At 38.6% G+C, this 18232-nt stretch overlaps 1 protein-coding gene across 1 annotated transcript in view; it reads left to right on the top strand.

The window, feature by feature from the left end:
• LOC106518460 (unconventional myosin-X) overlaps positions 1–18232 on the top strand; it is a 63853-nt gene that overhangs the window by 24465 nt on the left and 21156 nt on the right. Inside the window, 21 exon segments of the mRNA XM_074559742.1 lie at positions 3414–3572; positions 5527–5714; positions 7390–7497; positions 7499–7522; positions 7707–7831; positions 7924–7937; positions 8048–8132; positions 9312–9418; positions 11812–11941; positions 12030–12148; positions 12258–12404; positions 13810–13910; positions 14009–14075; positions 14214–14306; positions 14434–14502; positions 14581–14663; positions 15725–15827; positions 15970–16050; positions 16159–16283; positions 16402–16519; positions 16598–16704. Coding sequence (XP_074415843.1) covers positions 3414–3572; positions 5527–5714; positions 7390–7497; positions 7499–7522; positions 7707–7831; positions 7924–7937; positions 8048–8132; positions 9312–9418; positions 11812–11941; positions 12030–12148; positions 12258–12404; positions 13810–13910; positions 14009–14075; positions 14214–14306; positions 14434–14502; positions 14581–14663; positions 15725–15827; positions 15970–16050; positions 16159–16283; positions 16402–16519; positions 16598–16704 — 2153 coding nt within the window.

Below are 18232 nucleotides of genomic sequence, written 5' to 3'. Positions count from 1 at the left end.
GTATTAAAAACTCATAAACAATAACAAATTTGATGGCAGGCAGCAAGAACTCTGAGGGAAAAACTTATGGAGCAGGATAAAAGGGAAGAAATAAATTATAGACACAAAGCTGATGTAATTGAAAGGAAGAGGAGAAAATCTTTATAAATATAAATGCTTCCAAAATCCGTGTGTAAAACACATGATCTCTTTATTTTTCTGGAAATGCTTCAACATCAACAACATGTAGCGGTTTTTTTTATTATTATTGTTTAAAGTAGCCATTTAGGTAAGAGGCCTCATAATCATTCAGGAAGCTGAGTTAAACTGCTAAATTTAAAATAAAATTTATATTTAACGCAAGAAACAAAGTATTTCCATGAAATCTTCAAAACTTTGTGACAGGGGGAGCTATAAACTTAAAGGAGAGTTTAAATTGTGAAAACACGTGTTTTCACATGGGGCGGATTTGTGGAATGGGTTAAATGTTGAATTATATTAAATTTAAAAAAAGATTCAAAAATCATTTTCGGGTGTTATTTTATGGACATGATGTGGTTAAACACTGGGATGTTAAATAAGTTATATAATTGTTAAATTGAGATAGTTTTGTGTATAAAGTAAAAAAAAATGTGATAAAACTAAGAATCAGAATTAAATTGATCACCTGAAAAATGTGAAACAGGAAAATATAAGGTTCACTTTAACCTACTTCTTTTCATTCGTAAGTTGGCTAACATGTATTCATACAWTTCAAGGAATCCAGTTTAATTTTCAAGTTTGATTTTTGCTAATTATGTATTTTATATCACTTATCAAACCCACATCTGCAGAGGAAGTTTACTAAATGCCAAACTGTAATGCTGTGCTCTTATACTTATTTGTTTGAGTGCTGTAATTGTAGATGTTGGGTATAAACGTGTCAAAAAACAGGTTCGTGTTCAGATCTTTAAAAGCTACAAGAGTTGAGGTCCATCCTGATGGAAGATGAGCGATAACCAGATCATTTCTTCATGGCTGAGTGAACAAGGTTACACCGGCATTATAGGCTACACCGTCCAAGATGTCTCCACTTTGACATTTAGGAGCGAGCCGATGGACGCGTTGAGCGTAAATAACATTACCATGGCAGACAGCTGGCAAAAGACGAAATGCCGCGGACTTTCTTTGCCCTGAGAGAGTCGTCTGCACGCAACAGCTCTGTGTTACTGGGGTGAAATGGATTAATTTTAGAACAGTGTGAGTGCCTGCAGCGCAGCCCRTCTGCCTCTCTCAGCAGACTTCCATCGACATCTGGTTTCTGCAACTTTCAGACATCCTCGTTCACAGGACGGTGCTGCGAGACAGATTTACAGTAAATGACCTGGTTTATATTTTCAGTGACCTGAATGGCCTTTTTTGTTGGAACAGAGTGATAATTACCTACTTTACATGAGTGTGTGTGTGTGTGTGTGTGGGGGGGTGTTTCTGGTGACATTTGGGGGCAATTTTAAGACAAAATGCCTACATTTGGGGACAATTGGTGCATTTGGGTATAAAAGTCAAGTCCCCATTTGGTTTAAATGCCATTGGTGGGTTGGGGGTTGGGTTTAGGACCAAGGTGTGAATTGAGTTTAGGTCAGTTTTAGGGTCAGGTAGGTACCTGTGAGGTTAGCCTTAGGGTTTGGGTTAGGCTGTAGAAATGTAGTCAATGGAATGTCCCCAAATGGATAGCTTTGCAAACGTGTGTGTGTGTGTGTGTGTGTCTGTGTGTGTGTGTGTGTGTGTGTGTATGTGTGTGTCTGTGTGGACTGTACTGTTGCAGCGTGACCTGAATACACACCGAGCTGCTTTCATCTGTCAGCTCCTGCCACATCAGACCCGTTACACTTCTCGGCTTCTGGCCTCACTCTGGCTTGTTCTCCTTCTTTTTCCTCCCYGCTCGTCTTATCCCTTACACTCTGCAGATTCCATGGCAATGAATAACATAGATGAGATGGAGACTGAGTAGTGGGTGGAAAATAGTAGCCGTAGGGCTCCGTTACTCTGTATTGTATTGGTTTTTGCCATGTGGTGTCACAGGTTGGGGGAACAGCGGCACAATGAATGAGCACCTGTCAATAAGAAGGTCACTGGTTCTTCTCCTGGCCTTTCTGGGTGGAGTTTGTTTTCCTCATGCTCGAGTGGGCTTTCTTCGGATACCAGTTTCCTCCAACTGACCTTCAACATGCATGTTGGGTTAGTTTAACACATTCTCACTCCCAACTCGTCAACATATTGATGCTTTTCCAAAGTTCCCTCTGCGTCTTATTTTGACGCGTTGGGTGACCCCCTCACGTCAGTCTTTGCCACCCGTGGCTTTTCCGGGTTGCGCCACCAGGGGTCTTTGGGTCGGGGTTCTGAGGTTAACATAAGGGATCAGGATTAATGGTTAAGTTTAGGTACTGGGATCAGGGTTAGGATGTCTATGGCGAATATTAGATAATTTTAGGCTTTGGAACACGTAGTTGACGTGTTCCAACATTTTCTAAAAATGGTTAATTTTAGGTATCAGGGTTAATGGTTAATTTTAGGTATCAGGGTTAATGGTTAATTTTAGGTATCAGGGTTAATGGTTAATTTTAGGTACTAGGGTCAGGGACAGGATGTCTAAAGTGAATAAAGGTAATTTAAGGCTTTGGGACGGTAGTTTTTGTGCATTTTCTACCCTTTCTGAAATTATGACAACAAATTCCTCCCCATCTCATCAAAAACTGACGCAAGGRGCCTACCCGACGCGTCAAAATCGGACGCAGAGGGAATCTTGTAAATGCGTCAATAGGTGACGACTTGGGAGTGAGAATGGGTTGGTTAATTGGTAACTCTAAATTGTACCTAGATGTGGGTGAGTGTGTGAACGGTTGTTTGTCAGGGCTAAATATGGAACAACCGTGCAGCCTGTGGCGGCTGGTGGGGGTATGTGTAAGGTGAGCTCACAGTTACTCCTTGTGCTGAAACCAGGTCACAGAAAAACTTCTGTTTGGCCATATTTCTTTTGCTAGATTTAAATATCATGTGCTCTATCCTCCCCCAAACTTTTCACTTTCCGTTTTTTTAAAGACATTAAGGAAAAACAGGTGAGAAATTAAATAATCCATCTTAGTTATGTTAATCTTGCTCRCCATCATGCCTACACGGGTCTACGCCAAACCACACCCACACACACTCGCGCTCAAGACAGTGGCCTAGAGCTGACCCTTGGCTGAAAAGGTTAACCACAATGAGCAGCAAAGCAAAGGGGTGAACACATTGACTGCATCATAATAGTGAAAAAGTGAAAAAAAAATTTTTTTTGGTCTTTTTTTGAAGTTTCAGGCTCAGGTAAACTGGGATAAAAAGAAGTTAAAAGAAACATAATTTCATAAAACTTCTGGGAATATTTTAATGTGTCAGTTTTTCTTTCTGGTTGCACACAGGTGCTGTACCTGCAGCAGGCTGAGGTCAACCGGGAGCGGGTATGCGCCATGCACCAGTCCAGCATCGATGGGGTGGAGGACATGTCGGCACTGGCTGAGCTCCACGAGGCTGCGATCATGCACAACCTGTGCCAGCGCTACCAGAAGGACAGAATCTATGTAAGGCCGGCATCACACTACAAGCAACTCATGCCGATTTTTGCCCTTCCGGCAATCTTAAGGAAGTCCAGATTATCGTGATGGCTCTAAAGATAATCAGCAGATATTCTTGCCATGGGTGGTGAGTTAAGAGTGATCTAGTCGGCTCGGAAGGACGTCAGGACCGCTCCGATCTGAAATCGGGGATATTCAACATGTTAGATTTTTTTGGCCTTATATCACAGTGTGTGTAGTGCTCACCCGAGCTCTCAGCCTGTGAATGAGACGTGTAGCCAATCAGAAAGCGAGGTGACATAAACACGGAGGGGATTCCAAAATACAGGAGACAAAAAACTGTCATGACTCACCAGAAAGTCCGCTGGATGTTAAAAGTCCTGATGTATCTCAGTAATCCAGGTAGAAAAAAATCAAAAAGAAAAAATAAGTAGGTCCTCTGGATGGATTCTTCTTTAGTGAAACGTTTCATCTCTCCTTTAAGAGACTTCTTCAGTCTGATGAGTTTCAGGTGAACTCAGCCTTATAAGCMCTGCCTCCACATGGACAAACAGGTTAGTCACATGCAAAAGAGGGCCATCGCCTAACAATAGGCTGGTTGATGTTAAAAGTCCTATGGAATTGTTTTGTCCCACCAATGATCAACATTCTTCCTTGTTGCAAATGTTTATTTACTCTGAACTCATGTCTCTCTGGAGGTCACGTGAGATTTTTCCTCGGACATCTGAATTCTCGCRAGATTTCAAGAAGTCTTGCGTGATTTAAAATCTGACATCTGAATCATGAGTGAAATATCTTTTTGTGCGTGGTGTGTTGCCTCTTGTCGTGTGACTGTACACCACACACTGTATGACCAAACCTGTTATATCCATGATTGTTTTATCCTCACGTGTGGGCTCTATCAGTCTTTGAAAATCGTCCGACTGGTTTAAAATCTTGTAGTGTATGTGTGCTTGTGCAATCAGAGCTGTGCATTCTTCAATTCAATTCAAAAATACTTTATTGAYCCCAGAGGGAAATTAAGTGTTGTAGAATAGAAACTCATTTAACTAAAGAGTTACTGTAGATGTCACCATCTACAGTAACTCTTTAGTTACTTTGGCTGTGGGCAGGAGCGGTCTATATTACATAGAAACTGAAGAAACCTCCAACTGAAAACTCTGTTTTTCTATGACATTCTGATGAAGACGATAGTCAGGGTTGTCCACAATGTTCTTGATTTTATGTAAAATCCTTTTGTGCACCATCATCTCCAGAGGTCCACATTCGTCCCCAGAACAGAACCAGCCTTCATTATTAGGTTGTTTATCAATCACCATGAATGTATGCATTTATTTAGCAAATTAAACTTTGACTAAAAAGATCAAGAAGCATTTTCCCAGTTTGTTTTTGTCTGTAAAAAACATTCTTGCACTCAGAGTAAATCTTATCTAATTTCCATTCCCATGACACAATTGGAAATATGAAATACTCCAGTAATTTGTTTCTGTGGACGAATGAAGTGGAATGAATTAATACATTAGCTTTTGTCAACATCACTTCATCCTGATGCGAAGGATGTCTCTGTCTGCAGCTGTAAAGTTAATGACGTGATCAATTAATTACAGTCAAGACCAGAAGCTTTTATCTTTTTTAGGGCTCATTTTGTGAACAGACGTTTGTAAAAAACATGGAAATATGAGCAAATAAGGACCTAATCTAATCTGATCTAATCTGGATGATGAAATGTTGTCTTTACATGGATTTCTTTTAAAGCCGATAATAAGAATTTCTCATGTGTGGGTCAGTTTTTTTGTGTCATTGTGTGTCCTTTATCATCATCTTACTGTGACTTCTGCTTTCTCGTGAAATGTTTTCTCCTGTTCTGTTTGTCTCCACCTTCCTGTGGTTCTTTATCTTGTTTAAGTTAACGTTACCACAAAGCTGAAATGTGATAAATGTACCTATTGTTCTTTTATAGACCAACATCGGCAGCATCCTGGCCGCTGTTAACCCATACAAGCAGATCTCGGGTCTGTATGACTTGGAGAGGGTGGATCTGTACTCCAAGCACCATCTGGGGGAGCTCCCGCCCCACATTTTTGCTGTGGCCAATGAATGCTACCGCTGCATCTGGAAACGCCACGACAGCCAGTGTGTCCTCATCAGGTGAGTTCGAGGGTCAAAACACAATAGCACTATATAATAAAAACATGTACAATAGGTTGCCTTCAGGCCCAGATCTCCCTTGAAAAAGAGATCTGAGATCTCAGCGGGACTTGCCTGGTTAAATAACAATAAATAAAAATAAATAATATGGCCCGATACCTACCTGGTATGTACCTGGACCTGTCAGATATGTACTTCATACTTACAGGGTACTTGAGAAAAACAGACCATATACTTACCAGGTGATATATGGTATTGCTGGGTAAATACCAGGTACTTAATGGGCAATATCTGCTACTAACCAGGCACTTAACTAGTATTTATTGAACACTTACTGGTACATACCCAGGACTAAACAGGTATTATTGGGTAATTATATAGAACTTAGCTGGTACTTTACAAATATTTATTAGTTACTTACCAAATACTAACCGAGTACATATCTGGTACTTACAGAATACTTACTTGTATGTACCAGTTACTTATCAAGTTATGACTTGGTGCATATTAGGTACTTAAAGGGTACTTACTGATACTAACATGGTGCTTAATGGACAACTGTAACTTACATGGTACAAATTTGGTACTTATAGAATACTTACTAGGTATGCACCAGTTACTCATCAAGTAATGACTTGGTGCATAATAGGTACTTAAAGGGTACTTACTGATAATAACATGGTGCTTAATGGATAATTAACTGCAACTTACCTGGTTGAAATATGGTACTTACAGGGTGCATGCCTGGTAAGTATCTGTTATGTATTGGACTGTATTATGTATTGGTACTGGAGAAATATTGTATAACATTTGGGCAACAAATGAATACCCCAAAATTTGTAATGTCGATGTTCATAGATCACCTTCAAATTGTAAAAAAAAGGCTAATTTTGGATCCAAAAAAGGCCTATAAATGCCTATTTATAGTTTAAACTATATGCTTACAATTTAATAAAACATAATGTAATAGTTTTAATTAATTGAAAAAAATCTGTGAAATGTACAGGTGCTCACCCAAATGAATGAAATTGATATTGATATTGATATACATTTTCACCAAATTGCAGAGGTTTCTGCAAACAATTGTTAGGTAGGTTCTATTGAAAATCAGCAAGAAGACCAAGGTTGTGRAAACTGAACTGTGATTTTCCAGGGGTTCACTGTAGCCCCTGCTCATTTCACCTACCTATTACTTCATAAAAGTCTAATGGGTTATTAGCATGCAATCTTAACATAATGTAGCCAATATGGAACAAGGCAGACAATATATGACACATAAAACCCCTGGAAAAAATATAAAATGAAGCTGAAGTTTTGCCACATACAGGTATATCTGTCAGGAAGACAGTCCAATGCTCAAGCTGAAGCCAATAAATCAGTGTTGTGACTCTCCTTGATTTTATTATTAATAAGCGTGATTGTTTCACCAATGCAACAGACTGTTCTGACCTGACTGTAGTGTCCAGCATTAAATCACAATTAACTTTCAATTGCAGTCAACCTTTGGTTAATCCTTATTAGGAAATACTGGGAGCTAATAAAATATCTCAGAAGCAATCAGGCCTCAGTAGATAACCAGACCAATTGAAGGTATCAAAATGTCAGAGAAGGTCAGTGTGTTTGTAATTGAAATGCTTTGTGTTTGTGCATCTGTGTCTGTGTGTGTGTTCTCCAGTGGTGAATCAGGGGCAGGGAAGACGGAGAGCACCAAGCTGCTGCTGCAGTTTCTGTCTGTGATGAGCCAGAACTCGGCGGGGACGCCTCAGTCAGAGAAGAGCACGTGTGGAGCAGGCCATTGTGCAGAGCAGGTAGACATGGAGCAAACCAACTGCTTTTACACTTGAGTCTGTTGAGTGGGACTAGAATTATCAAGAAATTATTTGTCTCAACTTATCTGTGAACTTCCTAACTTTTGGTCTAATGTCCCTCTAATTTTATGATATTAGGCACAACCGCTTAAAACAAAATCTTAAGTTCTTATTTTCCTTGTAGTCCGATCATGGAGGCGTTTGGGAATGCTAAAACTGTTTACAACAACAACTCCAGTCGTTTTGGGAAGTTCATCCAGCTTCACTTCTCTGAATGTGGAAACATCCAAGGAGGCTGCGTCATCGACTGTATCCTCATTTCTGTTTTACGCACATCAAATGTTCAGTTCATGTGAACTCTGACTCAGTTTGTGTTGCTTCCATGACTCTCATCCTCTCAGATTTACTGGAGAAGGTAACCACGCCCTAAGATTTCTGTGTCAAGATGGAAAAGATTTGAAGTGATTTGTCATGTCTGCATTAAAGACATCAATAGTGGATTTATTGAACTGATTTTTCCTGTAGAACCGAGTGGTACGACAAAACCCTGGCGAGAGGAACTACCACATCTTCTATGCTCTGCTGGCAGGAGCGAGTAAAGAGAACAAAAGTAAAACCTCAGTACACAACTACAGATCATAACAGCTGTTTATTTTATTGGAACAACTGTGTGTACCCTCTGTGACTACGATGAAGTATTAGGGCCAGACAATAAGATTATTTTTTTATTATGAGTAGAAAGTGCCCACTTTCCATTTTTCCTCATTTCCTCTTGCTGTGGACAGCTTTTATTTATAAAGTAGCTTAGTCTGCTGATGACTTTTGGGTCACTGTTARTGTAATACGCTTCCATCCAAATTATGTGACGACTAAATTCTTTAACGCAGCCATTAATCGCAATTCGGCTTCAGTTTCTCATATAAGGTTCATGTGGTTTTTGCACAATCATTTCAAAGTCCTACTGATAATTTGATGCGGATGTGTTAAAAGATTAAGTATTTCTTAATTTGTAAAGCAAATGCTGAAGTATAACTTCACAAGATGTTCAACATTCTTCATTTTAACGCAGTGGTAAGACTGTTTTTTCATGTAGAAGTTCTCATTATATAACAAATTTATTCTTGTAATATGATGGCTTTAATCTTGTTTTACAACTTTGTTTTCATGATAGCAAGACTTTAAATTTGTAATGTTAGAACTTTATTCTCGAACAGCTTTTCTTATTCGTAATATGACTTAATTCTCGTAATATTATGACTTTAATCTCTTACTATTATGACTTTATTTTTGTCATTTAAAAAAAGTGTAGTATTGCCCTAATTTTCTGTCATACTGTGACACCACTCTCTTGAGAAATTCTGCATTTTGCAGATGCATCCAGGAAGTGGATGGCAACAACTTATTTATCAGAAGTGATTGTATTGGTAAAAGAGTGAAAATATTTTAAAGTAAAACTTGATTAAATTAAAAGGATTTTATAAGGCTCAGTTTCTCTTTACCTATAGGAATCACTTGATACAAAACGACAGATTAAAAATAAATAAATGTAGCTGATAGCACAGTAACAACTAAAATAAGAATCATGATTTATTATTTCATATTTTATGTATAAGGTTTTTTTCCTTTAGCCAATATCTGTTCATATGAATTACATGTTGTTGTTAATTTTGCATTAGTTTTTATTACACAGTCATAACGCAGTAGGTTCATTGTGATGGAGAACCATGTGTGAAATATAATTTTGACACTAAAGTATATGTAATACAATAATATGTACTAATACTTCTAGGTCTGTACTTCCTGGAGGATCCTGCTGAATCCTATCACTACCTCAGTCAATCAGGATGTCTGAAGGATAAGAGCCTGAATGACAAAGAACTGTATAACAGTGTTATGGTATGTTTGACCAGTAGTTGTCTTCAACAAGCACCAAAGCAAAGAACAGTTATTGAATTTTTTTTTCTTTCAACTGTAACCACACACACAAAAAAACCAAGAATTAAACTCTACACCAAAGGGGATTAATTTGCATTTAAGCTGTTCTTAAATTCAAGAACTGTTCTTAGAGAAATTACATTTCTATAACTCTCGATCAACTGTTAGTGATTATCAGAGGTATAATACTTAAAAGAAATGACTAAGTAAAAGTAAAAATACCTTAACAGGAAATGATTTTGGTAAAAATTAATTTCCCTGATAAGAAAAGTACTTAAGTCATAAAGCTGCTCACAATAATTGGGAAAATAAAAACTCTAAGAAATGAAGTGTTAAATTTACTTAATCGAAGTGGTTCAGCTAAAATGAGTTGAGTCAATTACTCATTTACTCAACTCTGTTTAGTGGAACCAGTTGACCTAACTTGTTTAAGTAAATTCAACTTCATTTTTAGAGCACGTAAACAATGCTTTTCATGATGAGTTGATGATGATGATGATCATGCCTTTATTGTCATTGTATGGAGCACAATGAAATTACATTTAAGAACACCCATACAAGAAGACACACATGAAAAACATGGGGGAACAGGTGAACAGGTCATGCAGCAACCAGCAGGGGTCACGCTTTAACAGCTGGAAATACACAAAAGGAGAGATGAGTTAAAAAATTGCTCTGATCCTATGTTTACATCAGAAACAAAAGATCATGTGCACAAAAAAACAACTCGCGATAGAGCAAGACAGCCTGGGGCAGGGGAGGAGCTTAGGTCAGACAACACATGAGAGGGGGCGGTATTCAATGGAGTTGGAAATGTTGAGGTGGGGGTCTCCGTGATAGGAGCCGACCCTAGCCCTTCCAGAGTCACAAGATGTTATCCTCTCTTGCTTGGCTCACCAGAGTTCAGAGTCGTCACCTCCTCCTCAGCCTTGGGTTCACAGTTCAAGTCCAACACAGGTGATGGGAGTGGAAGGGAATCAAGCCCTTGTTGACATATCATCCTTGGGGAATTTCAGATAAGCATAGCAGTCGAGGCTAAGCCAGTCTCTGGGAGCCAATAGATAAACACAATTGTTTTAGGACAAAGCAGCCTTGAATTTCCTGCTGCTTTTAGTGTCTTTACTGCATCTCGGAAAGTGGTGAACATATTCAATCAGCCAAATTCAGGGGTCGTCCTTGCCTCTCACCATCTGAAGCTTCACCCAGATGTGATCCTACATGCCAGAGGTACGCTCCTGAGCTGCAGTCCTCATCAGAATCACATCCAATTTGCGATTTATCTCCCCCAGCAACTGAGTCTGTGTGCTCCCAGCCCGGCAGAAACCTTCCAATACGCCCAACAGCTTCTCAACGACCCGGATCGCTGTTAGGGTCGCTTTCACTTTTTGATAGACCAAATATCCGCCTCCACCAATCAGCAGAAATCCAGTTATCATAAATCCAAATAGATACAAATCTTCCACGTCTTCAATGGAAAGGGATGCGAGACACATCAGGTTCCAGCTCCCCCAAGAACCACTGATCTGCCCCGCAGCAACTGTTCCACTCGGACAGCTTTGTTCCCCTCGTTCCAGTCTTAATGTGGAAAAAAATAGTGTCGATTGTGTTCAGAGACCAGTTGACCAAATCCATAATTCCTTTTTGTTTTGGATGGTAGGTGAAAAAAGGCTTGAAAGAGCAGCAGAGCAGGGTAGGATAGGTTCAGGTTCAGGAGAGAGCAAAGGCACGTCTGACTCCTCTGAAGGCTGAAGCTAAAAAAAAAAAGTTCTGTTCATATTTAAATTTGTAACGTGCAACTAGGTGTTAAATTTTAATGTAAAGAATCATTTTTATAGTTTGAATGTAACAAAACAAAAGTAAAAGATTCAATTAAAATACTTGGTAAAACTAGAAATCCTCAAAAAATTACTTTACTGTGACAAAGGAAGTGTACAATTTTTATACTGTAGACCTCTGGTGGTTATTAATTACTGCCACAAAAGTTGAGCTTTTATGTACGTAATCGCCTGTCTGTCTCTCTGTGTACTTGTTTCTCTGTCTGTTAGCAAAATATCTCCCTCACCACTGGAAGGATTTTAATAAAATTTGATGTAGGCTACAACTGGTTAACTTTTCAGTCAGATTCAAGATGGCTATCTTTCTAATGGCTAATCAACCTCAGCAAACACAAATATGGCTATAATTTAGCCTGTTTTACAGATGTGTGGTAATAGCTGTGAGTCCTTTTCAATCCATGATCAATAAAAACATCTGCCTTTCTCCACAATAAGATTTGTTCTTTGCTCGTGAAAAACTGAAATCTGTTTTTTTCAGTAAAGCACCCTGAACTGTTTCCTGTTCTTGTCTTTGTGCAGGAGGCGCTGAAGGTTTTAGAGTTTTCTGAGGATGAGATCAGAGACATGTTTAAGCTGCTGTCAGGAGTCTTACAGCTGGGCAACATCGAGTTCATGACTGCAGGAGGAGCCCAGATCACCACCAAGCAGGGTCAGGGGGATGTTTGTGTAAAAATGCGTGATCAAATGATTTCGAGGGGATTGTAAAAGCGTGACACTTCTTCACTCGTGTTCCACAGTGATCAGTAACGCCAGCGAACTGTTGGGTCTGGATGCCTTCCAGCTGTCCGAGGTCCTGACTCAGCGCTCCATAATCCTCAGAGGAGAGGAAATCTGTTCTCCTCTCACTATCGAGCAGGTCAGCATGCATATTCAGATTTTTTTTCTCTCTCCTTCGATTGGTCACTTTTGTTCACATTCAAACACCTGCCCTATCACACCCTTAAGCTTTCTCCTCTGTGTTGCAGGCCATTGACTCAAGGGACTCTGTTGCCATGGCCTTATATTCACAGTGTTTCTCCTGGATCATCCTTAAGATCAACCAGAAAATCAAAGGAAAAGAAAACTTCAAATCCATTGGCATCCTTGATATCTTTGGCTTTGAAAACTTTGAGGTCAGAGTTCACCTTTTGACTGTCTTTTGAATATTTTGAGCTCATTCAGCTTCTTAACTGTTTTGTTGTATCATGTCCTGACGGGGGAAAAAAACGGTTTGCAATTTTATAAAATCAGAATAAACTACGTCTCCAAATAACAGACCACGTGCTCAACTTCGACTAAACACAAAACATCACTTCAGTTTGACTGTGCACCAAACAATAACTCAGCTCTATGTGGTATTTTCTGCATAGAAACAGCATTTTAACACATCCTCTTATAAACACTAAAAAGTACTGTGTTTACGACTGACTAAATGTGAAATAAATATACAGAAATATTATTAAAAGTAAAAACAAGAGTTTTTTTTCACTGTTGAGTTGTAATGAGTAACTACTATCTTGAATTCTAAACTCTCCCCCATTTTCTGACAGAGATTTGACACTGTGAATTTCACCAGCTGGCTTTTAAACCCTGTGCACCTCTACCTGATGGTTGCCTTTATTTCACTGGTAAAATAATCGTCACGCATTACAGGAGATGTAGTTTATGGTCAATGCTGGCTTTAAACCATCATCCACTTATTTTAAGACATAAATACATCTTTGAAACTCTCACAGGCCATATAAAATGCCACAGTGTACCACATTTGGGCTTGAGTTTGATCCAGACCCAGAGTAGCTGTTATAGTAAAGATAGTTTTTGTCATTTTTACAGTTATTTATTTTTGAAGGTACGTTTTTTCCCCCTGCATTTAGGGTCATTTGTTGTAGGTTACTTTACAATAAATCACTTTACAGGGCTGTATAGGTTAACTTTTTTTTTTTAGCTCATAGCACCGGTGTTACAAAGGTTCCTAGTTTTGTAGCACAGAACAAAATGTTGTAGCACCAATATAAAATGTTTGTTTCAATCTCTAAAACTAAAAGCATGAATTGTTGTAGAACAGGAGCTAACCATTTTGAGACTGAGAGCTACTTCAGAGGAACACAAAGGGCTACTTGTTTGATACAAACATAAATCTGCACGACTCACCCTCAATTATAATAGTAATAAATTGACATATGTGTATATTTGACTGCCTTATTACATCTTAATGTTAAAGACTCTTCAAGATAATTAATAATAATTGACTACAATCAATTATTCTTTTTAAAATGAGTGAATATTTGCAAAAAAAGAACAAAGTAACTTTAGGAGGAAACAATATCTGAACATTAAATAAGTCTTTGCAGTATATTCACTTGAATATAGGTTGAAAATATTTGCAAATCTGTTTTACATAACGTTCCAACTTCACTGGATTTGAGGTTGTATCAAACCTATTGTTAAATGCATTTTAAACACATATTCTTGTTTTCAGAGTTCATTGTGGTTTACATGATACGTATGTAAAGATGTAGTGTGTCTCCTTGTCTTCAGGTGAACCGTTTCGAGCAGTTTAACATCAACTACGCCAATGAAAAGCTTCAGGAATACTTCAACAAACACATCTTCTCCCTGGAGCAGCTGGAATACAACAGGTGAGTCAAAGAAGAAGGTGTTATCAACTCAGTAGAGGCTTTATTATTGGCATTACCTCTTTTTGTCAGCGTGTAACGGTTTGAGATTCTGTTCACAGGGAAGGTGTTCAGTGGGAGGCCATTGACTGGATGGACAATGCAGAGTGTCTTGACCTGATCGAGAAGGTAAGTATTAAAGTTTTCAGTGTGTTGGAATGACTTTCAGCTACCACCACACTGAAATTTAGCTCAGTATCTGAGAAAACTGACTGAGTTACAGCCATTTGTGGTAACATTGTGTTGCCTTTTTTAAATTGTTTTTAGAAACTCGGTTTGTTGGCTCTTGTGAATGAAGAAAGCCGATTCCCCAAAGGAACAGATTTCACTCTGCTGGAGAAGTTGCACAGCAGGCACTCCGTGAGTTAGTCACGATTGTTTTTTTCATTCTTGTGTTTATTTCATGCAGCTCAGTGAAGCTCCAGTTCGTCCTCTTRGTGTGCTGTGTTTTGTTTGAGATTTTGCGTGTCTTGTTGATTTTCTGCAGACAAACCCTTACTTTGTGAAGCCCAGAGTTGCAGATCATCAGTTTGGCATCAAGCATTACGCCGGAGAGGTGAGTTAGGAAGAATACGTGTGATGCACAAACTTTGCTTATTGTTCTTCATTTGTGAGACGTGTTCTGTTTGAGCAGGTTTTATATGACGTCAGAGGAATATTGGAGAAGAACAGAGACACTTTCAGAGACGACATCCTAAACATGCTGAAGGACAGCAGGTTAGATAAACACAAATAAACAGAATAATAACAGAAGATTGATTTCAGTCTTTTGTTTTTATCCAATAAGATTTTGCCTGAGGCTCAATTTGTGAATAATGATCATGTTATGATCACAATGAACAGTTTTCCTACTGAATCCTTCTATAGGATTTTTGGGGGGTGGGGGGTATAAACTACTTTTGCATAGAGATGTGACGTTCACGAACGATCCGAGTCTTTTGATCGGCTCTTTACAACGAACGATAGGAGCCGAATCGCGGGCAGTAACGAACCATTTGTAGTTTTACTTCTTTTATTCCTCATATAATCTTTATTTTTTCATACTTAAATCGCTCCCGCTTTGCTTTTTCAATGGAAAACAGGTAGAGTTGTAGAGTACAGAAGCTCACGGTGAAAGAGGAAGGGGGGTTTCCGCTTGACAAACACATGGTTCCACCCACATGACGGGATGACGCCATTACGTACGGCTACGTGGTGACATATTTTCCTACGTGATGACGTAATACGTTCAAAATCGAATGGCTCTTTTGAACGGCCCTATGAAACAAACGGCTCCCCAAGATCCGGATCCCTTCAAAGAGACATTTATCCCATCTCTACTTTTGCATACTTTATCTTAGTCATTCAAATATCAAAGCACTCTTTCGTGAGATTAGTGATACGACTTCTGAATTTTGTAACTTTTCTACTTTTGTTYTTATTTGAAGCTTTTATTTGAGTCAGTCTTTTGCTTTTTACTACTGGTCTCTTGGCGACTTTTTAGCTAGCTTTTTGCAACTTTYAGTCAGCCTTATGCTCCAACAGTTTTTAGCTACCTTTTTGCTGCTTTTAATGAAMAAAGAAATTGTAAACTACAAAAGAACAGTTAGTAAAAATACATAGAAATGAAAAGTGTTTCTGTTTATGATTATGATTGTTTTGTCTATGAATCAACATTTATGCATTTAAATTATTATTTTTTTAATGTTTAAATCCCCATCGTCAGAAACACACTGTTATGTTTCTGGCGGTAGAACATAGAAAATGTTCATTTCTGTCCTTTTTCTACTGCTTCGCAGACAGGACTTCATCTACGACTTGTTTGAGAAGGTYGGCAGCCGAAACAGTGAGGAGAAGATGGGAACAGCCAGACGCAAACCCACAGTGAGCTCCCAGTTCAGGGTGAGGAATATATTCCTTTGAGGAGCACAGAAAAACAAAAATATAGCAAAATGTCTGAAGCCAGGAACAGCTGAGAGGAAGAATACGTGTGAATTTCTCTAGGAAAATATTTAACAAACTATTTTAACTTTCGTCTCCTCAGGACTCCCTTCATGCTCTCATGGCCACTCTCAGTGTATCCAATCCCTTCTTCATCCGCTGCATTAAACCCAACATGGAAAAGGTCACTTTATTTTTGTTTTATAACGTATTTGATCTGTTCTCTGACTCACATTAAAAATCTTCCTCATTGCCCGACTGTTTGAGAAATCTTTCTYATTATTTTTGGTAGAATCCAAATGTGTTTGACCCAGAAATCGTCCTAAACCAGCTACGMTATTCTGGTATGTTGGAAACAGTGAAGATCCGACGTGCTGGTTTCCCCGTTCGCAGAACATTTAAAGACTTTTTTTCAAGGCAAGTCTCCCTACGTGTGCACACATCTGCTGTATCTTTTGATTTTGCTGCTTACTCATGCATCTATAAACAGCGTAGCTCAGACCTCTGTGATCGATMCGTCCTGTTTCTTTGTTAGGTATAAAATCATTTTAAAAGACAAGGTTCCTGCAGCAGGAGATGATAAGAAAAGAAGCACAGACCTTTTATTCAAATATGATAAAACCAAGAAGGAGTGGCAGTTAGGGAAGACAAAGGTAAGACCTAGAAATGCTCTTTTAGACTTTAAAACCATCTTTCAGTCTTTTTAGATGTTTCCACTGTTGCTTTTTTAGGTGTTCATGAAGGAGTCTTTGGAGCATCTTTTGGAGAAGGATAGGGACGAAGTCCGCCGCCAAGCTGCCATGATAATCCGAGCCCACCTTCTCACCTTCTCTGCCAAGTAAGACTCGTTCTAATGCATGTTTTAAGGCTGATGGTAGAAAGTTGAAAGAACCCAAGACGACCACCTTAGCCAGCACAGAAATGGTTGTAAATCTGTTAAGTTTCCAGACTCAGCTGAAATTTGGTGTGCTAGTCACTGGTCGTGCAACATTCTTTTATGCGCATTTTGAGGTATCACATTAGAAAAGGTTGATGGAAACTGCAATCGAAAAACAAACAAACAAACACACACACACACACACACACAAAAAAAAAAAAACATAAATTTTGCAAAAACGTTTTATGCTCTCTTGAAATGGTTTTTGAATTTTACAAAAAAAAAAGTTAATGTGCAAAAGAGGAGATGGAAACACTTTTGCCAACGAAGTTCTGACTTAGTGAGAATTTACGTCATATGACTGATCAGTTGTTCCCAGCTCCTCCCAGATAATTGCTGTAACTCGAACAGAATTGCATTTYTTTCTCTATGTTTCTGAACATTGTGTAACATTGCCAACACTAGCTGATATGCAGGGCTCTCAAGTTTTGATCTGAGCTTGGAGTGAGAGTGACCACTGTCTCCAACTTCTCAGTAAGAAAGGTGTCATTGGCTGTCCTAAAAGCTGCTAAATTACATCGTTTAAATTGTTTATTTGAATTTTTGCCAATCATTGCAATTTAGTTTGTAGGTAATCAGTGTTGGAGGAAACAGTATGTAAAAACACTCTAAATGTTTAGAACTATAATCAACTTAGGAAAAGAATTTCATTAATGACATAAAAACCTTATTATTTATGCCCTTTTAAAAAAAATTTAAATACTTCAAGCGCTAACATCATTTGAGGTTTTTGTTATTAATTTTGAACTGCAACCCTGTTTTAAAAATATCCAGATTATCTCTTTATTTAACAGTGCTCTGACGGCTGCTCCAGCTGTTTGCAGGTGATGTTCCACACACACASAACGTATCCTCGTGAGAACAGCGCTGTTTAAGCTCTGATAAAAACATAATTCATGTGCGCAACAGGTAGAAATGATCAGTCTGAGCAGGAGTTGTCTCCACTGATTTACATTACTGGATTGGACATCACGTGACTTATCGTGCGCTGCACAGGTGCCATTGCTATGCATTGAGTTTTGACTCAGGAACATCCATGAATGGTGGTGCAAAGGGGATGCAGCAGACAGTCATGCAAGGAATATCAAAAAGGGATGCAATATTTTGCCATAAATTGCCAAAACTACAACAACAAGAGCACAATATAAAGGTTATCACATTTTAAAGGTCATTAAAATATATATTTTTTAAAAAAGTCAGAGATGCGGAAAGTAGGTCAGTTATGCTAGCATGTCGGGTAAACTCACGAAAAGACAAATTTGCTGTTCCAACAAATTATTATATTTTTTGTTAATACTGTTATTATGTTAGGACAACATTGTGAGGTAAATATAATTGGCAACAGTAAAATTTCCTTTACTACCACTAGGCTGAACTGTGTAGATATTACTGGTATTGATGTTCTGTCCAGTCTGCATATGGTATATCC

The sequence above is a fragment of the Austrofundulus limnaeus genome, unplaced genomic scaffold (genome assembly GCF_001266775.1).
Source record: "Austrofundulus limnaeus strain Quisiro unplaced genomic scaffold, Austrofundulus_limnaeus-1.0 Scaffold61, whole genome shotgun sequence".
NCBI lineage: Eukaryota > Metazoa > Chordata > Actinopteri > Cyprinodontiformes > Rivulidae > Austrofundulus > Austrofundulus limnaeus.
The sequence above is the reverse complement of the archived record's forward strand: the minus strand, read 5'-3'. Positions and strand labels throughout refer to the sequence as shown.